Below are 27,621 nucleotides of genomic sequence, written 5' to 3'. Positions count from 1 at the left end.
TCACAAGCTGGAATCAAGATTACTGGGAGGAATACCAACAATGTCAGATATGCAGAGGATACCACTCTAATAGCAGAAAGTGAAAAGGAACTGAAGAGCCTCCTGATGAGTGTGAAAGAGGATAGGGAAAAAGCTCACTTGAAACTCCACATTCAAAAAACTAAGATCATGGCATCTGGTCCCATTGCTTCATGGCAAATAAGAGGGGAAAAAGTGGAAATAGTGACAGGTTTTATTTTCTTCAGCTCCATAATTACTGTGGATGATGACTGCAGCCATGAAATTAAAAGTTGCTTGCTCTGTGGAAGAAAAGCTATGACAACCCAGACAGCATATTAAAAAGCAGAGACATCCCTTTGCTGACAAAGGTCAGTAGTCAAAGCTACAGTTTTTCCAGTAGTCATGTATGGATGTGAGAGTTGGATCATAAAGAGGTCTGAGTGCCAGAGAACATTTGTTTTCAAACTGTGGTGCTGGAGAAGACTCTTGAGAGTCCCTTGAACATCAAGGAGATCAAACCAGTCAATCCTAAAGGAAATCAACCCTGGATATTCACTGAAGGACTGTTGCTGAAGTTCCAATACTTTCGCTACCTGATGCGAAGAGCCAACTCATTGGAAAAGACCCTGATGCTGGGAAAGACTGAAAGCAGTAGAAGAGGGTGGCAGAGGATGAGATAGTTAGTGAGCATCAGTGACCCAGTGCAAATGACTTGGAGCAAAATCTGAGAGATAGTGAAGGACAGAGGAAACTGGTGCTTGCTGCAGTACATGAGGTAGCAAAGAGTTGGACATGACAACAACTGAACAACAACAAATGTGCACGTACTCACAGATATCTACATATACACAAATACACACACATATATATACACAAATATACATACCACCATATGCATGGACACACAATATTTACACATATACAAATCTATGCATATATCCACAATATATATACCACCATGTACACAGACACACAGATAGTATACATACATAGATGTACAGATATATCCACAAATATGCACACCACCATATGCATGGACACACAATTATTTACACATATACAAATCTATGCATATATCCACAATATATATACCACCATGTACACAGACACACAGATAGTATACATACATAGATGTACAGATATATCCACAAATATGCACACCACCATATGCATGGACACACAATTATTTACACATATACAAATCTATGCATATATCCACAATATATATACCACCATGTACACAGATACACAGATAGTATACATACATAGATGTACAGATATATCCACAAATATGCACACCACCATATGCATGTACACATGGATACCTACACACACACTTATACACACATACATACACAAATATACACACCACTATATGCACATACACACAGACACTTGTACATACACATACATACACAGATATATACATGAACATGTCCTCCTTAAAATGAAACAGCCTTTTGGCTGCATCTCCCAGGGTGTTTTGAAGCATCCATCTGGTGCCCCCTTGTCCACCCCCGCAGGCACAGACCCATCACTCACCTCTCTGCGTCAAAGTAAGAGTCGATATAGGGATGTGGGGCCCCAGCCACGGCAAAGTTGCTGCTTCCGGTGTCAACGAGTATCTGCAGCTTTTATTTTTAAGGGAAAAACAGAGAAACCATTAGGTTACTTGCTTAGGGCAACACTCTAGAATACTTCTCTTAAAAATTAAGTGCTGAGAACAATTTATTACTTGGAGAAATCGTATCGATTAGAGATATTTTTAAAAAGCTGCTAGAAAATTGAATTCTGAACACGGTCCATTGTGAAGCTTGCAAGGGCAGAGATCAGTTTAGCTTCAGATACACACCAAACCTTAAAAGAAGATAAATTCAGGGGAATAAGTGGGATTTCGTTTTCCAGCCATCCGTACTTGGTAACCAGGCAGAGCCCTTTCTCACCCTGGACTTTTGGCTGGGTTTGTCACTTGGCTGGGTAGCCCTCCTCCCGCCTTTCCAATCTCACTTGAAAATCCTCATTTACCTCCCACCTCCACCCCACACACCCAGTACATCTCCCCAGATACCTTCTGGCAGTGGGTATTCCCTCATCTCTGCTGCACAGGACCTGGAAACAACTGTCAGAGGTATCACTTTTTTTTTTTTAAGTTTTAATGAATTATTATTTACATACAATAAAAATGAAAGATCTTGGATTTTCCACTGGTGAGTTCTGACATGGTGTTCTCCCAAAACAAGATACAGAAATTCCTGTTTTTCCCCAAAGGCCCCTCTATGCCCCTTTCTAGTCAATCCCCATTGTTTCTCAGAAGCAACCACTCTCTGACTCCTATTACCATGGACGGGTTTCACTGGTCCCTGGACATTATATAAATGGCATCATGTGGGATTTTTGGCAGGAGCTTCTGGCTTCTTCTCCTCAACATGTTTTTGGGCTTCTCATAATGAATAGAGAGACAATAAATACCCCTTTATGCACTGTGACTTTAGGAAATTAATTCTCTTAATTCCATTTATGAACACATAGTCACTATAAAAGTTTAAGGGTCTCACTACTTAGGGGTTTGTGTTGATTTCAGATAGAACACAATTAAAAGTATATATCTATATATTGGAGAAGGAAATGGAAACCCACTCCAACATTCTTGCCTAGGAAATTCCATGGACAGATGAACCTGGCGGGCTATAGTCCATGGGGTTGCAAAGAGTTGGACACAACTGAACTGAACATGAAGTAGCTGAACATGCATCTGTTGGGTTGATGGATTAAATCATGAGCCACTGATGACTGATTCAACCTTCAACTCTTCTCCCTTCCCTGGAAATGAGGCTGAAAGTTCTAGCTCTCTACTCTCAGGGTTGGTTCCCCATCACTTGGGACTTTCCAAACGCCATCTCACTGACACACCTCAGGTAGGGTTGAAAGAGACTTGTTATGGAAAACAAAGGTACTTTTATCACCCTTATTATTGAGGAAGTTCCAAGGGTTTCAGGAGCCCTGTGCCAGGAACTGAGACAAAGATCAAATACATATTTCTCTGTATAAATATGTATTTCTTCACACAAATCATAATATTACATATGGGCAGTCAGCAAGTTCCGGAATCTCACCCGTCATTGGAATGAAGTCCATTGTCCTGACAGCAGACAGTCCAAGCTGACCTAATAAAACATGTAACTCATATGGCCTATGTTCTCAGCTCTGATTTCCTGGATTTAAATGGTTCCTAAAGGCACGATGAATTTTTAATTTGCTTAGGTGAAACTAGTAGAGAGATGAACAAGAAAGAAAAAAACAAAAACAAACCCAGAATTCCAGGCTCACGACACTCATGAAAGCATGCCATTTTTACAAGTCTTTCCCAGGGTTCTCTGGCAAACACGCAGCCAACAGCCCAGCAGGATGTGTGGGGAAAGACCAGCTGCCTGGAAGCCCAGGTTCCCAGGCTGGCATCCCACATCCACACCCAATGCTCCTGCATAACCAGCCACAGGCGGACCAGACCCAGGACTCCTCTCCTGGGCATAATGGCCCCGGGACCAGGGACATGCTCTACAGACATTTCATTGTGCTTTCCCGGGTATGGAATTCCACCCGCCGCCTCTGCATCACACTAGGAGCACGTCCTTTCCACACACCCCCATCCTTACTTCTTCCACGCAGCACATGGCCCCCCTTGCAGAGGCGGGCGACACAAAACAGAGAAAGTCACAGCAAAACACAGACAGCGTTATCTTACACAGACGACATTGAACTGCCCAGGCGTTGGACACAGTCATACTCCCCAGCTGCTTCAGCAGAAGCCAGATTTCAAGAAAATTCAGTTTGGAGTCACAGCTCGGCCAAGTTGGTCATTCCCTCGGCTGCTGTTAGAGGACAGGATTTGAGGAGAGTAAACGAGGCAGCCACAGAGTCAGGCAAGGAATGGATTTCTAGGGAGCAGTAAACACTCTGAGTGGGGCTTCAAGTAATGTTTCTGAGCCGTCAACACCTTTTTCTGTGTGATGACCTGGAAACAGATATTTTTCATGTTGAATTCTCGCCAGGGCCATGACTTTCTCTTTGTAAGTCCTAGTCTTAATCACAAAGAAAAAAAAAATACAGTCACTTGTCCTCTACATTTTATAGGACCCACCCTGAAAGCACGGACAGGCAAAGGCTCACTCACCATTCCCCCGACGCCTTGCCCCACTTCACACACACAACATCCCCTGCTGTGTCCTTATCTGTGGAATTTCCAGCATCACCTCCAGCCTCCTTGAGTTCAACTCAAACTGCAAATATAGTCTTACCCCAGAGGACATTATTCAACCCCATAAAGGGACATGGAAAACACACACAAATATGGGAAATGCACCGCACTTTCGAAGCACAACTGAAGATGAATCAGAAGCATGCATGAACCATCATCCCTGCTTTACAAGAAACACTGCTGAGAGCTGGAAGTCCCCACCTCCTTCCCTATACCAAGCAGCCTCCTATAGAACCCACATTCCACTTCTTCCAGAATATAGCAATGAGGACAAAAATCTGCCTTCACAAAGAGCAAGGGTCCACATTCTGACAGTCGCCGGCTTTTCACTGCTCCAATCTCTTTGCCAACATTGGAGTTCCAGGGGCTCTTTCATGGAAGAAGTGGGTGCCCACTGTGCATCATTTTCACACTCCAGTACATCTTCTCCAGAGAGCATCCAAGCATGGGGCATCCCCACGAGAGTGAGCCAACCACAGGGGCCCACCTGTGGTTCATCATCCTTCATCCATCCAACAACTTGGACAGTGCCCAGTGCTTCCTAGGCGCTCAGTGAACAGTTGTTGAATAAACGAAAAAGTCTGGGATGGAGAGATTTTCACTGGCAGATGTGTGTGTGCATATATGCATGCTCAGTTATGTCTGACTCCTTTGTGATCCACCAGGCTCCTCTGTCCATGGGCTTTTCCAGGCAAGAATTGGAGTAGGTTGCTATTTCCTCCTCCAGGGGATCTTCCTCACCCAGGGATCAAACCCAGGTCTCCTGCATTGCAGGTAGATTCTTCTTAGTTTGAGTCATACCTTTGACTAATAGCCCCCATATCGCCTCCGTCCACCCTTCTGGAAACCACCATTCTACTCTGAGCCTTAAAAAAGAAGGAAATCCTACCATATGTACCACAATGGATGAACCTGGAGAACATCATGCAGAGTAAAATAAGCCAGATGCAGAAGGACAAATCCTACACGATCTCATATGAAGACTCTAAAATAGTCCAACTACCTGTTTTTAGGCTTCCCTGGTGGTTCAGAGGGTAAAGAATCTGCCTACAGTATAGGAGATGAGGGTTCAATCACTGCATCAGGAAGATTCCCCAGAGAAGAAAATGGCAACCCAGTATTCTTGCCTGGAAAATCCCATGGGCAGAGGAGGCTGGCAGGCCGCAGCCATGGGGCCACAGAGAATTGGACATGACTGAGCACACATGGTATTATACACACAACTTTCAACAGGAGGTGGGGACACAGGTCAGTCATAGGTGGCCACTGACACAAACTCTGTGACATCCCCAGGAACTGCTGGCCGAGGGCTGATCCTGGAGCAGTTTGAAGCCAACAGACTCTCCAGGAAGATTCCTTTAGGGATGTTCTTGGGGACAGTCAGGACTTTATCTCCATGCCTTATTGTGGCTAGACAATGCTTTATTGTTTTTAAAATGGCATATCTTGTGGGATTTTACTTTCCTCCTTTTGTTCTGACACAATAATAAGACACCTCTCACACTCTCTGCCAGCTGGCAGACTTCAACCACAAACCACACACAGTGCTGTCTTTGAGACCCAGGCAGTCCTGCATCCTCCAAAAGGCCTTTCAGTGGCAGCCCTGATCCATCCCTCTCCCACCCTGACCACTGGGCCCTGAGTTTTGGCCCCTCACTTGTCTGATGCCTTTTACTGGCCTCTCATTTTCTCCCAGGCCCACATCTTTTCTCTCAGGGAGCTTGTAAGTTGCTTGAGGGCAGAGCCCTTTTTCTTAGTCTCTGGAGCTATCTCCCTAATGGGAATTTGCTAATCATCTGGTCCCTAGGTTGGGGAGGGGACACACATGAGCTCCACCTAGGAGTGGAAAGCTGATGAAGAAGGGGAAACTGCCAAGGAGATGGAGAGAGTTTGCCAGGCCAAACTCCTGATACGTTTGTGCACAGCCTTCACTGAGCTTTTTCTAGAACTGGCAAAGGTGGCTAACTTGACTTCCCAGTTGATATATGGTGTATCACAAGCTGAAATCAAGATCACTGAAAGAAATATTCATAACCTCAGATATGCAGATGACACCACCCTTATGGCAGAAAGTGAAGAGGAACTAAAGAACCTCTTGATGAAGGTGAAAAGGGGGGTGAAAAAGTTGGCTTAAAACCTCAACATTCAAAAAACTAAGATCATGGCATTTGGTTCCATCACTTCATGGCAAATAGGTGGGGAAACAATGGAAACAGTGAGAGACTTTATTTTCTTGGGCTCCAAAATCACTGGGGATGGAGACTGAAGCTATGAACTTAAAAGACGCTTGCTCTTTGGTAGGAAAGCTGTGACAAACCTAGACAGCCTATTAAAAAGCAGAGATATCACTTTGTGGACAAAGGTCTATCTAGTCAAAGCTATGGTTTTTCCAGTAGTCATGTATGGATGTGAGAGCTGGACTATAAAGAAGGCTGAGCACCAAAGAATTGATGCTTTTGAACTTTGGTGCAGGAGAAGACTCTTGAGAGCCCCTTGGACTGCAAAATCAAACCAGTCAATCTGAAGGGAATCAGTCCTGAATATTCATTGGAAGAACTGATGCTGAAGCTCCAACACTTTGGCCACCTGATGCGAAGAACTGACTCATTGGAAAAGACCCCGATGTTGGGAAAGACTGAGGGCAGGAGGAGATGGGGAAGGCAGAGGATGAGATGTTTTGATGGCATCATCAACTCAATGGACATGAATTCGAGTAAACTGTAGGAGATAGGGAAGGACAGGGAAGCCTAGCATGCTGCAGTCCATGGGGTCACAAAGAGTCAGACATGACTGAGAAACTGATCAACAACAATATAAAATAATCATGTTTCCTTTTAAATACCCAAGGCTAACCAGAGTTAGGAATGAGATGGTGGCCAAGGGCAGGGGATGGTGGTGGTGTTGGGACTCTTTGTGCCCCAACACTCACTCCAGCTGCTGGGGCTCTCCCAACATCCAGGGTACAGTGTGGGTCCTTCTCCTTTACTGGGAAGGACCCAGGAAAGCCTTAATTATACCCGCCCTCCCCCACAAAAGCTCTGCAGCTTCCAGGGGAGATCTGAAATACAAGGATGAGTGCTCACTCCTGGGAGCAGCCCTGAACCCAAATACACAATAGCTGATGAAGCTTCCACTTCCTTGCTTCCCAGGTGGACGGCTCTGAGTGCGCCCTGCACCTCGGGGAGTTCCGGCGGGTCTGCTCTGTATTACTAGCCTTCTCCTCCTTCCTGCCTCACTGCTCTGCCCCCACCAGTGTCTGGGGTAGAGAGACACAGAGAAGGCTGGCTCACACAAACCTTGCCTCACGCGCCCCAGAGACTAAATATCCACACCCATGGAAACCTATAGACTGTGTGTATCTTCCCAATGTCCCTTCTCAATCTTCAGCTGACGCATTGGGCAATAACCCCACAGAAAGCCATCTGCTAATTGCTGTAATAAGGTGAAAGGTTGCATTAAAGGGAAGAATGGGCTCTTCATCTAGTTAGTGATTAGCAGCCTGAGATTCCTCAGATACCACTGCCTCTTTTTCAGCAGGTTAATAGATAGGAAAATTAGCAGATAATTTAAATAATGGCTCATTTCACACAACGATTCCTAATTACATTAGCAGCCCATCTGCTGAAGTCTGCCGGCAAGCAGAACCCACAGCAGCGGTATCCTCCCGGCCTGGCTCCGAAGGGCTGTTTGCCCACAGTTATTACACGTGATTGTAGGCGCCGATCTTGCTAATCAGGTTCTTTCAGGGCTTCAATTCTGGAAATGAAGCTCATTTACTGAAACACATCTTGTTGAAGGAAGCAAAAATAATTGCCACGCACCATTTCTCCACGTTCTAAAATTAAGGTTGCTTTTATAGAGAAGGGGAAAAATATCATTTTCAAAGGGCTCCACTTAACACAAACAGATGTTATAGAAGTTAGCTACGAGGGACTTGATTATCAATTTATTCAGGCTCTGTGTGTGAACGCACAGGCATGCGTGTGTAGGTGTGTTTGCTTCCCTCCTGCAGACGGGGCTCTTACTAGAAAAACACAGTCCAGAGTCTTGTGGATGGATTCCCTGTCTCCTTTTGGGAAAATCTTAACTTCCAAGGGAATGCTGGGGGAGGGAGAGGGTACCAACTGCGCTGATTTGAATGTAGTAGCAGTTTTTCACCGAACGCTTCGGGCTTGGCAGGTTGAGACTGGCAGCGGAAGTGGTAGGATGAAGGAAGCTTGGTGGGAGGATCCCTGTTTTAGGAAACTAAAAGTCACCCCCAAATCAGAATCCTCCTGGACACGGGAGCTGCCGCTATCTCTGCAGCTGAAATCTGTCATGGCGGCAACAGGACACTTCCTAGAGGGAGGGGCTGCTCTGTGACTGAACTTTTTAACTGTTCAAACAATCCATCCCTGTTAGGATGAGCGGAAAGGCTGGATTTCTAAGGTTGGGGGAGATTTCATCACATACTCATAGCAGATGCCCTTAAATATGCTGCAACTATGCCCACTCACGGGATGAGGGCTTCCAGTTCACTTCTGACCTGTGGTCCCAGGATACACCCTGCATGTTCTCTAAAGGAGAATAGCATGAAAAATATCAGCTTTAACTTCTGGTAGACCTGGATCTGAACCCTAGATTAGCCTATGAATGAAAGCTATTGCCTGTCACATTAGGAGGGCTTTTCACATGGCACTAGTGGTAAGGACCCTGCCTGCCAGTGCAGAAGACATCAGAGATGCGAGTTCCATCCCTGGGTCAGGAAGATCCCCTGGAGGAGGAAATGGCAACTCACTCCAGTTTTCTTGCCTGGGAAATCCCATGGGCAGAGGAACCTGGTGGGCTACAGTCCGTGGGGTCACAAAGAGTCGGACACAACTGCATGCATACCATATCAGTAAACAAATGATGCTGTGGCCATCAGATCATCACGTTACAGCCACCCCGCCGGTGAGCCCCAAGGGAACTCATGATGGAAGATGGTGTCCATGATCAAGCCAACAACTGCTGTAGCTGCCCCCACAGGGCTCGCTGAGGTGACTCAGGATGAGAGAAGGCCGGATCCTGACCCCAGGTAGCTGGTGGTTTAGTCGCTAAGTCATGTCTGACTCTTGCAACCCCATGGACTGTGGCCCGCCAGGCTCCTCTGTCCATGGGATTCTCAAGGCAAGAATACTAGAGTGGGTTGCCATTTCCTTCTCCAGGGGATCTTCCCAATCCAGGAATCAAACCCAGGTCTCCTGCATTGCAGGCAGATTCTTTACCGATTGAGTTATGAAGGAAGCCCAGATAGCCGAGGTGCATATCAAAGCAATGACTCCCATGAGCTTGGACTCTTACACCTTCCCATGTATAGAAAAGTGCTTGATTCTTTAACTTGAGATACCTGGTTTCCTCTAATTAACAATAATCTTTTGATGTCCTGACCATCTGGTCTTTGTTGTAAATGCTCCTATTTATCCTGACTCCCCCACACCCTTGACACTTCAGAGCAGTCCCTCAGAGTGATATCAGATGCTCTGTTCTAGGCTTTGTAGTTGTTCAGTCGCTAAGTCAAGTCTGACTCTTTGTGACCCCATAGACTGCAGCATGCCAGGCTTCCCTGTCCTTCACCGTCTCACAGAGCTTGCTCAAATTCATGCCCATTGAGTTGGTGATGCCATTCAACCACCTCATCCTCTGTTGCCCCCTTCTCTTCCTGCCCTCAGTCTTTCCCAGCATCAGGGTCTTTACCAGTGAGTCAGCTCTTTGCATCAGGTGTCCTCAAAGTATTGGAGCTTCAGCTTCAGCATCAGTCCTTCCAATGACTATTCAGGGTTGATTTCCTTTAGAATGAACTGGTTTGATCTCCTTGCTGTCCAAGGGACTCTCAAGAGTCTTCTCCAGCACTTAAGTCCTCAGTTTTGTCTGCTGAATAAAACATAACCCTCAATGTATACATTGTGCTTTTTTTCAGCTCACACACCTGTTGGTTGCAGAACCTTGAGTAAACCACCTAACCTCTGACCCTTGGTGTTCTCATCCAAGGACAGATGATATTTAAGGTAAGATGATGTTGCTATGAGGAGCACACAAGATGTCCCCCGTACATCTGTGATGCACCCAAAATAGTGCCTGGCACATAGGGGTGTTTCAGTTTCTCAAAGAGGGGTGGCCTGACTTTGTTTTTCTCTTGCTGCAGGGCTGACTTCTCAAACACACCACTGTGCCAAACGTGACAGACATCCAGTTCCCCACCAGGCCTTCTTTCCAAGTCTCCACGCTGCCGTGAGTCTGGATGTGGTCCAGAAGTGAAAGGCACAAGCTGCAGAACTGGTGCCGTGTGTTTAGCAGACCCCCACGCACAGCGCTGGCCCCGCAGCAGGTGATGCTGACACCGACATGACCCAAAACGTCTGGGTGCGCTTGGTGTGTGTAGCACCTGCCCTCAGCTGGAACAAGGTAGAGATACACCCTGGAATGCTCGAATCCCAGGGCCAGGAGTGTGGTTTTCTCTCACCCTGCCTTTTCTTTCCCACCCTGGTGAGTGGCCACTCCATCACCCGAGTGCATAGGCTCCGCCTTTCCCTCCTGCCTCCACTTCCAGGAGCCTGTGTGTCCTCTCTATTTTACTTCCAGAATGTTCCTAAAACTGTTCATGTTCCTCTCTCCTCTTCCTTCTGCCTGGCTCACTTCTAGCTTTGTGTCCCTAGTTCACAGACCTGGCACACAGTAAGGTCTGAAGGCAAGAATGATGCCCAAGCATCACTGAGGCCAGCCTGTCCCAAAAGACTTACGTGAAGTTAGCTTCTGCTTTCCGACCTGGGTTGTCTCGAGGTCCAAGTCCCCCCACCCCAAGGGGTTTTAGTGAGTTCTGGGTCTCCCAGTCACACCATCTCCCAGGCTCCAAGGACAAATTTTAACAGTGATGTAACAGCAGCAGTAAGGTATATCTGATAAAGGAGAAAAGACCATCTTCTAAGCCTGCTTCCCTAACAAAGCTGCATCTGGGGGGGGGGTCTCCCTTCCTGGGTTCCATCCTGAGAAATGGAATACTTCCTGCCATATCAGCAAACAAGGATGTCACAGTCATCAGCTACTGCAGCCCTCCAATGTGAGCTGGTGAGCCCAGAGGGCACTCAGGGAGAAGAATAACTGTGGATCAGCAGCCATCAGACTGCAGCCACTCCCTATGGGGAGCCCCAAGGGAGCTCAGGATGTGAAAAATATAGGATTCTGGCCTGGGATAGCTGAGATGCAGAAGAAAGGAAAGATTTCAGTGAGCCTAGACTCTTGTATCTTGTCATACAGAGGTGTGTGCATGAATGCTCAGTCCCATCTGACTCTTTGTGACCCCATGGACTGTAGCCCACCAGGCTCCTCTGTCCATGAGATTTTTCAGGCAAGAATATTGGAGTCGGTAGCCATTTCCCCCTCTAGGGGATCTTCCCAACATAGAAAAGCACTACATTCCTTAACTTGGGATATCTGATCTTCTTTAATTAACAATAATCTTTTTGATGCTCAGAATACTTGCCCTTTGATGCAAAACTTCTATATAACCTGGTTCTTCCCCTCACCTCCACAGAGCAGTTATATTAGGGCTACTTGAGATGCTGTCTCCCGGGCTTGAAGTTCTAAAAATTTCCACTGAATAAAACATAGCTCTTGACTTTCAGGTTGTGAATATTTTTTAAGTTGATAATCTTTACATGTGAGTGTTAACCCTGGGTTTGTTTTGTTAGGGGAAGCACACTAACTAAAACCACCCTCCCAGGAACCATTGCAACCATCTGTGAGAGTTATTCGACAACAGGAGGTCCTGATAAAGAGCTTGCAACTAACAAGCCACCACCAACGTGAAGAATTTGGGAAAGGTCAAAAGGAGACACCACAAGTTTGACCACCTCTCAGAATCCTTCTCGCTGGCATTCATCCTGGCTGAGCAATGTGGGTGCTACCAGAAAGAACTCTGAGTCATGACTGGCCAAAGACAGTCCGGAAACTAATCCCATCACCATAAAATGCAAGACTGTGAGCCTTGTGGCAGAGCAGTCCTTCTGGGCTCCCTGACCCTACTGCTCTCCACCCGGGTGTCCCTTCCCAATAAAGCCTCTTGCTTTGTCAGCTCCTGTGTCTCCTTGGACAATTCATTTCTGAGTGTTAGATAAGAGCCCACTCTTGGGCCCTGGAAGGGGTCTTCCTTCCTGAAACCATTTCACTTAATATCCCAAGGCTCCAGCCCCCATTTAGGCTGCTGAGAATTGAGACAACATATGCACTGGAGTCGAGGTGTGATCACACACCCAGGGCTGCCCCTGGTCCACAGAGTCAGGGCCAGAACCCAGAGCCACTTCACCCCTGGGCTCAGAGTTATTGGAGTAGCTGGCATGACACCTGAAGAAAGTACCTGACTGTCTGCCGAGAGGCTACACATGGTGGCACTATCTCCAATGGTCAAAATAGCCAGCTCCTGGTTCTCTGCCTCTTGGACATAGAAATCAAGCCTGGACCACAAGTATCCTCATGTCCATTAAGCTTCTGGAAGTAGGAGCCAGAAGCCAGAAAGTGCTTATATGTTTGCAAGAAGATATTCAGAGATGGATGCTTCCCAGGTGGCCTAGCGGTAAAGAATCTGCCTGTCGTGCAAGAGACATGAGTTTGATCTCTGGGTCAGGAAGATCCCCTGGAATAGGAAATGGTAACCCACTCCAGTATTCTTGCCTGGAGAATCCCATGGACAGAGGTGCCTGGCAGGCCACAATGCACAGGGTGACAGAATCTAACATTACTTAGGACAGAGAATTCACTTGCTCAAGAGACAGGTAGGCTGGATACTTCCAGCTGCTTAGCCAGCCCCTCCCTCTTGGCAGGCAAACCAGGATGGTGCTAGGAAGTCAGAGAAAGAACAGAGGGAGCCCCTTTTCTATGGAGATGTTGTGGCCCCAGGGAACTCTCTGGGTGGTGGAGTTTCCCTCAGCCTCTGAGGTCACACCAGGATGCAGTCCCAGTGATTGAAGACTGAAGGAGGATGTTTAAACAGACAGAGATGAGAGTCACAAGTCTGGATGGACCTCATTCACTGACGCCAATAAACATAATGATCCTTTTTCCCACAGAAAGGAAAATTCATGCAGAACGGTTTCTCAGAAAGCACAATTAAAATGGACAAAAGCAGGTCTGTCTCCATATTTTGGTGATTGTAGGGGGAGGGGCCAAGAAAGGAAGCTACTAATAATGGGTGAGTTAACCCTTTTTCCTCAAGTTCAATTCAGTTCAGTCTCTCAGTCGTGTCTGACTCTTTGAGACCCTTTGGACTGCGGCATGCCAGACTTCCCTGTCCATCACCAACTCCTGGAGCTTGCTCAAACTCATGTCCATCGAGTTGGTAATGCCATCCAACCATTTCATCCTCTATGATCCCCTTCTCCTCCTGCCTTCAATAACTAAAGCCAACCCCTCAACCCATTACACATTCCTAAAGATTGTAGGAGACATCATTTTAGCTACAAGTTGGTTCTTTCTGCACATTTTCCAAAGAAGTTTAAACAGATTCTCATCAAAGGTGTAATGTCTTAACTCTTAAGACACTTTTGGAATTTCACTAAATTTTCACTTTTGCTCGTGTTGATAACTGCAGATAGAAAGACATTTCAGATCTGAACTTTCAGGAAAAAAGACAAAGGATTAACTTCCTCCTGATTTCCAACATTCAAATATTGTTACAATTTTCAGTAAATGTGAAAATATAAAGCATGGTATACTTGCTGCAGCAACAGGCAAGATTTTCAAGTTACTATTATTATAAAGTGGTTAGCGCTCACTATTATTCTAGGCATTTAGATTCATTTTTTAAATTGCAAAGTACATATAATATGAAATTTACCATCTTAACCACTTTTAACTGTACGGTTCAGCAGAGTGTACATTCACAACACTGTTCCATCATTACTACCATCCATCGCGAGAACTTTTACTCATTTCAAACAGAAACTCTGTTCCCACTAGGGACTTTCCTGGTGGTCCTGAGCTTAAGACTGTCCTTCCACTGCAGGGGACACCAGTTTAGTCCCTGGTCGGGGAACTAAAATCCTGTATGCTAAGCGGTGTGGTCAAAAAGTAAAAATTAAAAAAAAAAAGAAGAAACTCTGTGCTCACTAAACAACTAACTCTCTAGTCCCCATTCTCTAGTCCCTGGCAACCACCACTCAACTTTCTGTGTCTATAGATTGGACTACTCTAGGGACCTCATGTAAAGAGAATTCAGTATTTATTCTGCTGCTACTGCCTTACGTCACTCAGCGTAATGTCCTCAAGGTTCAGTCACAGTGTAGCAAGCGTCAGAATTTCCTTCCCTTTAAGGTTGAATACTATTCCCATGCATGTGTAGTTCACATTTATTTCTGGTCCATTTATCCATCAGCAAGCACTTGGGTTGCTTCCACCTGATGGCCATTGTGAATAATGCTGCTATGAACATACATGTACAAATATCTCCTCAAAATCCTGTTTCAGTTCTCTTGGGAAGATTCTTTTCTTCCCCCAGTGAATATTTAATGAGATACCCCACATCCAAGGTAAGAGAAACCCAAGTAAGACGGTAGGTGTTGTGAGAGGGCATCAGAGGGCAGACACACTAAAAGTATAATCTCAGAAAACTAGCCAATCTGATCACAGGACCACAGTCTTGTCTAACTCAATGAAACTAAGCCATGCCATGTGGGGCCACCCAAGACGGACGGGTCATGGTGGAGAGGTCTGACAGAATGTGGTCCACTGGAGAAGGGAATGGCAAACCACTTCAGTATTCTTGCCGTGAGAACCCCATGAACAGTATGAAAAAGCAAAATGAGAGGATACTGAAAGAGGAACTCCCCAGGATGGTAGGTGCCCAATACGCTACTGGAGATCAGTGGAGAAATAACTCCAGAAAGAATGAAGGGATGGAGCCAAAGCAAAAACAACACCCAGTTGTGGATGTGACTGGTGATAGAAGCAAGATCTGATGCTGTAAAGAGCAATACTACATAGGAACCTGGAATGTTAGGTCCATGAATCAAGGCAAATTGGAAGTGGTCAAACAGGAAATGGCAAGAGTGAATGTCGACATTCTAGGTATCAGTGAGCTAAAATGGACTGGAATGGGAATGGGTGAATTTAACTCAGATGACCATTATATCTACTACAGTGGGTAGGAATTCCTTAGAAGAAATGGAGTAGCCATCATGGTCTACAAAAAAGTCCAAAATGCAGTACTTGGCTGCAATCTCAAAAATGACAGAATGAACTCTGATCATTTCCAAGGCAAACCATTCAATATCACAGTAATCCAAGCCTATGCCCCAACCAGTAATGCTGAAGAAGCTGAAGTTGAATGGTTCTATGAAGACCTACAAGACCTCTTAGGACTAACACCAAAAAAAGATGTCCTTTTCATTATAGGGGACTGGAATGCAAAAGTAGGAAGTCAAGAAACACCGTGAGTAACAGGCAAATTTGGCCTTGGAGTACAGAATGAAACAGGGCAAACACTAATAGAGTTTTGCCAAGAGAACACACCGGTCATAGCAAACATCCTCTTCCAACAACACAAGGGAAGACTCTACATATGGACATCACCAGATGGTCAACACCGAAATCAGATTGATTATATTCTTTGCAGCCAAGATGGAGAAGCTCTATACAGTCAGCAAAAACAAGACTGGGAGCTGACTGTGGCTCAGATCATGAACTCCTTATTGCCAAATTCAGACTGAAATTGAAGAAAGTAGGGAAAACCACTAGACCATTCAGGTATGACCTAAACCAAATCCCTTATGACTAGAGAATGGAAGTGAGAAATAGATTTAAGGGACTGGATCTGATAGACAGAGCGCCTGATGAACTATGGACGGAGGTTCGTGACACTGTACAGGAGACAGGGATCAAGACCATCCCCATGGAGAAGAAAGGCAAAAGGCAAACTGGTTGTCTGAGGAGGCCTTACAAATAGCTGTGAAAAGAAGAGAAGCGGAAAGCAAAGGAGAAAGGGAAAGATATTCCCATTTGAATGCAGAGTTCCAAGAATAACAAGGAGAGATAAGAAAGCCTTCCTCAGTGATCAGTGCAAAGAAATAGAGGAAAACAACAGAATGGGAAAGATAAGAGATCTCTTCAAGAAAATTAGAGATACAAAGGGAAAATTCCATGCAAAGATGAGTTTGATAAAGGACAGAAATGGTATGGACCTAACAGAAGCAGAAGATATTAAGAAGAGGTGGCAAGACTACACAGAAGAACTGTACAAAAAAGATCTTCATGACCCAAATAATCATGATGGTGTGATCACTCACCTAGAGCCACACATCCTGGAATGTGAAGTCAAGTGGGCCTTAGGAAGCATCACTATGAACAAAGCTAGTGGAGGTGATGGAATTCCAGGTGAGCTATTTCAAATCCCGAAAGATGATGCTGTGAAAGTGCTGCACTCAATATGTCAGCAAATTTGGAAAACTCAGCAGTGGCCACAGAACTGGAAAAGGTCAGTTTTCATTCCAGTCCCTAAGAAAGGCAATCCCAGAGAATGCTCAAACTACCACATAATTGCACTCATCTCACACACTAGTAAAGTAATTGCTCAAAATTCTCCAAGCCAGGCTTCAGCAATATGTGAACCATGAACTTCCAGATGTTCAAGCTGGTTTTAGAAAAGGCAGAGGAACCAGAGATCAAATTGCCAACATCTGCTGGATCATTGAAAATGCAAGACAGTTCCAGAAAAACATCTATTTCTGCTTTATTGACTATGCCAAAGCCTTTGACTGTATGGATCACAATAAACTGTGGGAAATTCTGAAAGGGATGGGAATACCAGACCACCTGACCTGCCTCTTGAGAAACCTATATGCAGGTCAGGAAGCAACAGTTAGAACTAGACATGGAACAACAGACTGGTTCCAAATAGGAAAAGGAGTACGTCAAGGCTGTATATTGTCACCGTGCTTATTTAACTTATATGCAGAGTACATCAGGAGAAACTTTGGGCTGGAGGAAGCACAAGCTGGAATCAAGACTGCCGGGAGAAAAATCAATAACCTCAGATATGCAGATGACACCACCCTTATGGCAGAAAGTGAAGAGGAACTGAAAAGCCTCTTGATGAAAGGGAAAGAGGAGAGTGAAAAAGTTGGCTTAAAGCTCAACATTCAGAAAACTAAGATCATGGCATCCGGTCCCATCACTTCATGGGAAATAGATGGGGAAACAGTGGAAACAGTGGCTGACTTTATTTTTTGGGGATCCAAAATCACTGCAGATGGTGACTGCAGCCATGAAATTAAAAGACGCTTATTCCTTGGAAGGAAAGTTATGACCAACCTAGATAGCATATTTTTTTTCATTTATTTTTATTAGTTGGAGGCTAATTACTTTATGATATTGTATTGGGTTTTGTCATACATTGACATGAATCAGCCATGGATTTACATGTATTCCCCATCCCGATCCCTAGATAGCATATTAAAAAGCAGAGACATTGCTTTGCCCACAAAGGTCCATCTAGTCAAGGCTATGGTTTTTCCAGTGGTAATGTATGGATGTGAGAGTTGGACTGTGAAGAAAGTTGAGTGCCAAAGAATTGATGCTTTTTAACTGTGGTATTGGAGAAGACTCTTGAGAGTCCCTTGTACTGAAGGAGAGTCAACCAGTCCATCCTAAAGGAGATCAGTCCTGGGTGTTCATTGGAAGGACTGATGCTGAAGCTGAAATGCCAATACTTTGGCCACCTGATGTGAAGAGTTGACTCATTGGAAAAGACCCTGATGCTGGGAGGGATTGGGGGCAGGAGAAGGGGACGACAGATGATGAGATGGCTGGATGGTATCATCGACCTGATGGACATGAGTTTGAGTAAACTCCAGGAGTTGGTGATGGACAGGGAGGCCTGGCGTGCTGCGATTCATGGGGTCACAAAGAGTTGGACACAACTGGAGTGACTGAACTGACTGACTGACTGAACTGACCATATGCCTGGGTCATGAAGACCAAAGATAAGGGGTTCCTTATGGAATTCATCACCTAACATTCAGACCAAAGACCAGCCTTCTCTTTTATGATGATTTTCAATGTCTATTGAATAGGTTATAGGACTGGTGAGGAATAAAGCACAATGAACTATAGATGACTTATTTAAGGTTTTTTCCCCTGAATTAAAAGTTTAATGTCTAAGTCATTTCTCATCCCAATCAACACTCTAGAAGGTAAAAAAAAATCCCTCTGTTTATGATGATATTTATCAAGATACTACAATCAATTTTAATAGTGTGTAAAACACAAAGGAATGGAAAGTAAATATCCTAGTAGGGAAATGGACTACCAATCTTATTACTTTTCATTATGCATACAGATGATTATATCATAACTCCACTAGATCTAAAACAGACCTGCCACATGGGCCTGTGAGGTTAGCCTCGGCGGGTTTACTTGAAATAAACTGTGTGAACATGGGCTTCCCTGATAGCTCAGTTGGTAAAGAATCCACCTGCAATGCAGGAGACCCCAGTTCAATTCCTGGTTTGGGAAAATCCCCTGGAGAAGGGAAAGGCTACGCACTCCAGTAGTGTGCCCTGGAGAATTTCATGGACTGTATAGTTCATGGGGTCACAAAGTACATTTATTAAACAATGCTATCATTAAGTGCTTTGAAAGCAAGAAATGTGATTTGCATCCTAAGTATCACAAGGGTACATACAGCACCTTCTAGCAGCAGTGATGACTGTATGTGGGTATGTTAACAGTAATGATTGATAATCTAAGGTTCTTCATATTCATCACCATGTGGAATGCTGTGCCTAGCCTTTATAATGTCTTCTTAAAATCTAAAATGGTGTCTCCACTTTGCAGAACATCTTTGCACGCTGATCTGATTGGCCCAAACTTGGAATGTATAACACACAAAAAAGCAATTGTTTTCAGATTCACTACCCTTTGTTAATTTCAGTCCAGCCATTTAAGAAACAGTCTATTTCTATGTGGTTCATCAAAGGCTTTGATGTTTTTTTTTTCCTTATTAAACCTATGAGAAAAATGTATTTTAATAGGCATATGGTGATCAAAGATATCATTCTCTGCTAAAAAGAGTTTTTAAAGTCTTTCCAAGTAAATTCCTTTCAGGAAAGACATTAAATCTCCACATTTTTTGTGGTGTCCAGATACTTTGAAAGAATGCTAGCCCAGAAGAGAAATGACGATGCACTCCTCTTTTGCAATCTGTGCCAGTGAAATACAGATGTTTTCCTAATTAGGGTATAGAACAGACACAAGAAAACATTCCAGAACATTTCAGAGATGACAAAGAAACAAAGACTTGGCAAGAAATTGCAACATATTAACCTTGGCAAAATCTCCAACACACAGGTGAGAGCTCTTGCGTATCATCAGTTACTATGACAGATGTTGAAAAAGTAGAGACAGATCCATGTCTTCCTAATTCCAGCCTCTTCCATTGACACTGGATCCACCCCATCGCCCACTCAGGACAACACACTCCCAAATCCCCTAACTCTCTCTGCATCCTCAGGTTTTTCCTCCTCTACCTGAACTGCTCCCACCCACTTCCAAGCAGGCTGTGGTTATTTCCTATCTTAATAAAGATAACACACAACTTTTTTCACCCCACATCTTCCTCCCACCTCAGCCCCATTCCTCTGCACTTCTTTTACAATAAAGCCCCTAAAAGAGTGGACAGCAAATCCTCTCCTCCTGTTCCCACTGGACCCACCACCCATGGAAACAGATCCTCTCTCCATTAACCATGACCCTCACGTGCTTAAGTCAACAGTCAGACCCCCTCCCTGTTCCAGGCTCTGCTTCCCTTGGCTTCTGGACAGACCGTCTTCTAATCCCCTTCCACCTCTGTGGCTGCTCCTTCTCAGGGCTCTGGCTGATTCCTCCCGACCTCCCCAGCCTCTAAAGTCCAGGGCTGTCTCAGCACCAGTCATTGGAGCCCACAGCGATTGCATCCAGTCTCAAGACTACACATCTCCTCTGGCCAAGTGACCCCCAAATTTAGGTCTCTATCTGAAACCTCTAGCTTAAACTCCAAAGATTCAGCTGCTACTGGACACTCGCCTTGGATGTTGCAAAAGGCATCTCAGTTTGACTTGTCCAAAACTGAACTCCTAATTCACCTAGTAAGCCATGTGGATGAACCACAGCCATGCAATCGCCCCTTTCTCTCACCTCCTCTTCCACAACCCACGGTGCTCCTGACTGGAGACTCTTTGGTGTCCCTCCCAAGGCAAGCACACACTCTTCTCAAGAAGGGCCTTTGCACTGGCCGCTCCACCTGGGGAACATGATTTCCCAGAACCTCACTCCCTCTTTCTTTAGGTCTCACCTCCTAGTCAGAGGTACCTTCCCTGGCTCTCCTATACAAATTAGCAACACTTCCCCACCCACTGTGTGCCTTTGCCCATATTTTAATATTTTTCATAGCAATTGATCGCTGGGTCGGGGAGATCCCCTGGAGGAGGAAATGGCAACCCACTTCAATATTCTTGCCTGGAAAATCCCATGAACAGAGGAGCTTGGCATGCTATAGTCCACGGGTCGCAAGAGTCGGACATGACTTAGTGACAAACCTTCACCACCACACCATCCAAATACAGTACATTTACTTGATTTGTCTGCCTTTCTGCACTAAAATGTGATCTTCAAGGAGGCAGGTTCCTTGTTACCATGGCTCACTACTGTATCCTTCACGCCCAGGACGGAGACAGGCGAGTATTCAGTGCACATCATTTATTTCTTGAATGTGTTTAGTCACTTGTGAATTATAGCAACGGCCTTAACAAAACAATGACCAAACTTAGTTACTAGTTTTTATTATGAAATACAAAATTGAAGAATTGAAATGAACCTCAGGGGTCACTGCTTTGTCCACTGGAATCACTCCAGGAATTAGATATATGGAATCTCCAATTCAGAGAATGGAGCCTGGAGTTCAATGCTCTTAACAAGGACCCAGGTGAGTAACGATCAGCCAGGTATGGGGACCACCAATGTGTTACAGCCTCTCTGTAACGTAGCACCACTCTCGAGGACCCCGCTGACGGGTAGTCATGTGTCTGCCAGGCACTTCAGTGACGCGAAGCTCAATACCTGAGGCTCCGAACTGTCCCAGGTTCAGGGCATTCATTTTGGAATGCTCTTTCTTTCTCAGTTTAATTCAGGGAACCCTTTTTGAGGACCTACCCTGTGCCAGGTACAATGCTCCATCCTCGGATGAAGGAGTAGCAAGAAAAACTCAGTGCTTGTCCTCAGGGAGATTCCAGTCAACTAAATAGTTCACAGTCCTCACTGCTGCCCAGGAGACCTTGCCAGATCTTGGCAGGAAAGCCCACTCCCATGAACCAGCTTGTTAAATATCTAAAGTATGGAAGAGTGTGCCCCATGTGGAACCCATGGCATACTTCCTCTGGGATGGTGGGCGGGCAGGAGGTATATCCCCCTGGAATCCTCTAAGCCTTGCTCATATGACACGACTTCCCCACCATGGGAGCAGCTCAGGGTCCCACTGAAAGTTAATATCCAGCCTCCATGCCATCTTCCAACAATCCACTAATCAACCGTCTAATTATCCATTTCCACACACATCAGCATTACCCATGTCTTAATATACAGAGCAAACACTGAACTGCAGCCACACCTGCCCATTTAGCCCAAAGAGTTAGTCGTTCAGCCATGTTCGACTGTCTATGATCCCATGGACTGTAGCCCGCCAGGCTCCTCTGTCCATAGAATTCTCCAGGCAAGAATACTGCAGTGGGTTACCATTCCCTTCTCCAGGGGATCTTCCCAACCCAGGGATCGAACCCAGGTCTCCTGCATTGTAGGCAGATTCTTTACCATCTAAGCCACCAGGGAAGCCCAAAGACCTGTGAAAATAACTCATAGTAAAACTTGTATTACATGATTTCACAGTTCCCTAAAACATTAAAAACTCTAGAAAACCCAACAGCAAACAATGAGATATGCACTTGATAAAGATTTTTCTTGGCACTCCAGTATACCCTGCTCTGTCCAATCAGGGCCTCTGACTGCTAGCATCCAACTGAAGTTTTAAAACAATCAGGTTTTCATCCCTGACAATAATTCTTAAAAAAATGCTGGGCTTGCGAGTTTGGAAAATATGGACAACTGTCTGCAAATGCCCAAATTAACTCAAACTTCATCTCCTTCACTGACAAAATGGATTTCATGAAGAAATGAGCGTGAGTGTAGACCTCGGAAAAAACATCCCCACACCATTTCCTGAACTCTGATTTATAGGAAGAGTTTTAGCAGCCTCACCACGGAACATTAGCACGCGCCTAAGGAGCCTGCCTGCCACACCTCTTGGTTTCTGGACAGAATGGAGATTTGAACTGCTCAGTCTTAAATCTCCTCTCCCCGAGGAGGCTGCCAGGCTTGGAAATCAATGAACTGCCCAGACGGAGATGAGACCGTAAGAGTCACAGCGGAAAGCCTCAGACTCTTAAGTGCCAGGTTTTGTTCAAAACATCCCAATCCTTTCTGTTTCAAGTGCTCAGAAGGGCAGGCAGTGAGATGATCTTAGCCTTCAAATACCTGGCTATAAAAGAAGCCATAATTTTCTGATTCACCCAAATGTCACGATTTTGCCCCCGAGTGGATGTGTCTTGATTTGTGAAAAACAAACTTAACTCTATTAAATGTGTTTCTCTGCCTTCGGTGTGAGAAGAGTCCAGCGGTGCCTGGCCCACAGTGAGTGTTCAGCTTGTTTCTGGCATATTAACATTCAATTACTGAAGAAGAAACGACTTCACAGGACAAGTATTTTTTATGGCAGAGGGGCTCTTACGGCACAGGGACAATTCTAACCTGGAGGGCCCTCCCCCCAACTCGTTCCTGCCCACAGAAAACGACCTGCACTGGTGGGATGGGGAACATGGGAGGCCAGGGACACTGGAAGCCTGTAGAATCTGAGTGAGGGTGTGCATCCCGCCCCCACTGGGAGCTGGACATAAGCAGAGTGTATTTGTTTGCTGGGGCACCCACAACAAAATACTGCAGGCTTGGATGTTGGAACAACAGAAATTCCTGATCTCACAGTCCTGGAGGCTGGGGTCTGAGACGCCAGCAGGGCTGGTTTCTCCGGTGGCCCTTCTCCTTGGCTCACAGATGTCAGCCCTCTTGCGACCCCTTCACACAGTCATCCCATTACGCATGGGCTCCCCAATATCTCTCTGTGTATCCTCATCTCATCTTAAAAGGACCCCAGTTAGAGGGCATCAAGGCCACCCCGACAGCCTCACTTTATTGCTCTTTAAAGGTCCTGTATCTCCGCGTGCAGTCTCATTCTGAGGTCCCTGGAGGTCAGGGGTCCCATGTATGAGTCTTGGGGACACAGTTCAGCTAATAACAGGGGACTGGGCCAGCACAGTGCGTGGATAAGGCCCCGAGACCCTGCAGTTCTCACAGTGTCGATCTGAGCCCCTGTGGGCATGAGAACGCTGATATCCAGAGGAGGAGGAGATGGTGGTGAAGACGGATGGGAAACTTGGCTAAGTCTCTGTAGCTCAGTCTATTCACTACAAACCAACCAAACCAAGGCCTGTATTTAAACACTCGACAGACTCCTAAACAAAGCTTCGTTCTCACTGTCATCATTGCCAGCCATGCTGATATCCTGGCCACCAGACCCCAGCAAGATAGGGGATTCTGGTCCGGGTTTCCCAGGAGAAGGTTGGATGCAGGGCCAGCCTGGAAGGATAGACAGGGGCACCTTCCCATCTAGGCTTGAAGGCAAGTCAGGAACCCACTCAGAAGCCAGAAGAAAGGGGAGTTTGAGCAGTACAGTTATGGATGTTGGCCACCCTGATGAAGGAGAGAAGGACCATCCCTGGAAAACTCCCTGCCTGTCGAGTCCCTGGGTGATGCCTTTTCATCTGGGTGCCCAGATCAGATGCCTCATGCTGTGTGCTGGGCAGGACCCCCATCACTCACAGACGCATCCCCAGCACCTTGCTCATGGTCGGCCTCCTCTGCCTCCTCCTTCCTCTGGCTTCCACTGGAAGAAGGTGTGGGGAGGGCAGGACTGGCAGTAGGAAGGAATGGGGTGAGTGGGTGGTGGAGCCAACCCACCTCCCCACACACAAAGGCTGAAGAAGAGGAGCAGACGCCACTTTGAGTTCTGAGACTGGCCCATGAAAAAGTTGTTGCTTTGTTCAGTCACTCAGTTGTGTCTGACTCTTTGTGACCCCATGGACTGCGGCATGCTTCACTATCTCCCAGAGTTTGCTCAAACTCACGTCCATTGAGTCAGTGATGCCATTCAACTATCTCATCCTCTGTCACCCTCTTCTCCTCTTGCCTTCAATCTTTCCCAGAATTAGGGTCTTTTCCATTGAGTCAGTTCTTCACATCAGGTGGCCAAAGTTCGGAGCTTCAGCATCAGTCCTTCCAATGAATATTCAGGACTGATTTCCTTTAGGATTGCCTGGTTGGAAATCCTTGCAGTCCAAGGGACTGGTTTGATCTCAAGAGTCTTCTCCAATACCACAATTCAAAAGCATCAGTTCTTCAGCACTGCATAAAACAAGTGGGCACCGCTAAAACTCAAGGGGTGTAACTCCTACCGTCTAGTTGGAAAGTGGGAAAAATAAGCACACACAGACTGCCACTGAGAGTTGATATTTATGGTTTAGATAAAGCTTTCAATTGTCTAATTCTATTCTGGGACTGCCCTGGTGGACGAGCTTATTAGAGAAGGCAGCCCGTCCATTCTCCAGAAGGTCAAGCGTCAGTGGACGCATGAGGGCTATTTTCTGAGCATCTGTGCTTTTACAAGAACTGGCTGAGGACCAGACACCTTGGCTCAGCTCGGCAATGGGCAGTTCCTCTAGAATCAAATCAGGTCCACTGTCCCTTGCAAGGCTCCGGAATACTTAGACTAGTGACTCCGGAAAGTTTTGGATAAACTGCCCCATCCAGGGAAATATATCTGATCTTGCATGCTCAGTCACTCAGTAGTGTCCGACTCTTCATGACCCCATGGACTGTAGCCCACCAGGCTCCACTGTCCATGGGACTTCCCAGCAATAACAACGGAGTGGGTTGCCATTTCCTTTTCCAGGGAAACTTCCGAATCCAGGGATTGAACCTGCCTCCCTTGCATTGGCGGGTGGATTCTTTACCACTGGACCACCAGGGAAGCCCTATATCTGAATACTCAACCCCTATATGTGAATATACCTCTAACTTACAAGCTAAGAAGCAGCTTGGTAAAGTGGTTCAGGGCACAGGGTGTGGGAATAGCCCACCACTTTTGAAATCCTGGCTCTGGCCTCATGCAGTGTGTTGCCTCAACACTGGGAATATCTGTGCCTCTGCTTACTCATCTGTAAAATGGGGACAATGAATGGTAAACTTTCATCTTCCCTAACAGCAGACAGTAGCTCCAACAAACTAACAGGAGTGTACAACCTATCTCTAGTGGGTCATTTTTTCTTTTAACAGCTGAAATTCTCTGGAAGATTTTTACCCAGCTAGGAAATTCAGTTTCTAGATTAAATACTCCAAACTATTTTTACAGGTAGCAAACATATCACTTTTGGTAGTAGAAATCAAATCATGATGGAAACATTTAGAACTGTTATCTTTGGACTTTCCCTGGTGGCACAGTGGATAAGAATCCGCCTGCCAATGCAGGGGTACACAGGTTCTATCACTGGTCTGGGAAGATTCCACATGCCACGGGGCAACTAAGCCCGTCCACCTCAAATACTGAGCCTGTGCTCTAGAGCCCGTACTCTGCAATAAGAGAAACCACTGCAGTGAGAAGCTCACACACCACAACTAGAGACCTCCCCGAACAACTACAAAGACTCAGCACAGCCAAAAAAGGAAAAATCAGCTTCAAAAATACTCTCCATTGCAGGAGCTCCTGTTGAAAAGTTATTTCCAACTCAGGGTTAAAATATCCCTTAAAGGACATTTATTAATTATATTCATTATTTCTTTCAATATCTATTAATGGCATGCTGCTGATGGACACTTGGAGTCTCAATAAAAGTCAGGAAATCTGGAACTGTGGCTTTCTGGGGAATAAAAGCAAGTAATTCATCTTCAGAGGTCTTGTTTTCATAAACAAACCAGACTGAGGATGTACTGCAGCCTGAAAATAGGGGCAGCAGCTGTAAGCAGCACATGCTGGAGAGCAGAGTGCATGCTCATTTGGCTGCAGAGTCTGCCTATCACTGGAGAGCTCTGTCCTGGGCAATCTCGAGAGAGAGGTACCTGTGTGATCTGGACCCACTTGCTTAGATGCGCCCTGCCCTCTTTCCTCCACCTTGTTGTCCTCATGTGAGGTTTTCAGAGCATCCTTGTCTGCTTGCTGCTGCCTCCCATTCCATGGACAGAAGTGCCATGGTTCACACCCCCAGCCCCCTTCCCACGAGCATTTGGGTCATTTCCAATCATTTGCTCTTACAAGCAACATGACAAAGAACAGCCTTGTGAGTTACTTTTCATAGTTTTGCCAAATAACTTTTGTGTTACAAAAAAGGCTGAGCGTGGAAGAATTGATGCTTTTAAATTGTGTTGCTGCAGAAGGCTCTTGAGAGTCCCTTGGACTGCCAGGAGATCAAACCAGTCAATCCCAAAGGAAATCAACCCTGAATATTCATTGGAAGGGCTGATGCTGAAGCTCCAATAATTTGGCCACCTGATGCAAAGAGCCGATTCATTAGAAAAGACCCTGATTCAGGGAAAGATTAGAGGCAAAAGGAGAAGTAGGCAGAGGAAGAAATGGTTAGATAGCATCACTGATTCAATGGACATGAATTTGAGCAAACTCTGAGAGATGGTGGAGGACAGAGGAGCCTGACATCCTGCAGTCCATGGGGTCGCACAACTTAGCGACTGAACAACTTTTGTGTAAATTCCTAGGAGTGAGTTTCTGAGTCAAAGGGCAAACACATATGAATTTGCCTAGTCATTTCCAAACTCCCCTCTATGGTTTTTGTAGGATGGAGCAGCATTTTAATAGAAACTTCTCTTGTAACACAAATGCCTTCAAATGAGCTCTGTAAATTGCTCTTTCCCATCCTTGAATGAAATCTTGGCCAAAGCTACATTTTTCTAACAGCTTTGTGGCAACACATTTATTTTTAGGTATTATAAGTCCTGTCCTGTTTAACATCGAGTTTTCTGTCTGGCACCCTTAAGGGCCTGCCTTAGGCTCAGGGTTTAGAGGGGGAGGGGAGGTGTGGTTGGATTTATCTCTATTCATTTCTATTTCCCCATCTTGATCACAACGGTGCCTCTGATTTTTCCAGGACTGAAACAGAGGGAGTGAAGAGGTAATGGGCACGAACGTTCTTGTTTGGCTTCGTGGTTGGTAGATT

General features: G+C 45.6%; 1 protein-coding gene across 1 annotated transcript in view; it reads right to left on the bottom strand.

Annotated features, from left to right (window-relative positions):
* BACE2 (beta-secretase 2) overlaps positions 1 to 27,621 on the bottom strand; it is a 111,885-nt gene that overhangs the window by 66,321 nt on the left and 17,943 nt on the right. Inside the window, exon 2 of the mRNA XM_020899817.2 lies at positions 1,543 to 1,631. Coding sequence (XP_020755476.2) covers positions 1,543 to 1,631 — 89 coding nt within the window. The remainder of the gene's footprint in view (positions 1 to 1,542; positions 1,632 to 27,621) is intronic.

The sequence above is a fragment of the Odocoileus virginianus genome, chromosome 4 (assembly GCF_023699985.2).
Source record: "Odocoileus virginianus isolate 20LAN1187 ecotype Illinois chromosome 4, Ovbor_1.2, whole genome shotgun sequence".
Taxonomy (NCBI): domain Eukaryota; kingdom Metazoa; phylum Chordata; class Mammalia; order Artiodactyla; family Cervidae; genus Odocoileus; species Odocoileus virginianus.
This window is presented reverse-complemented; position numbering and strand designations above follow the sequence as displayed.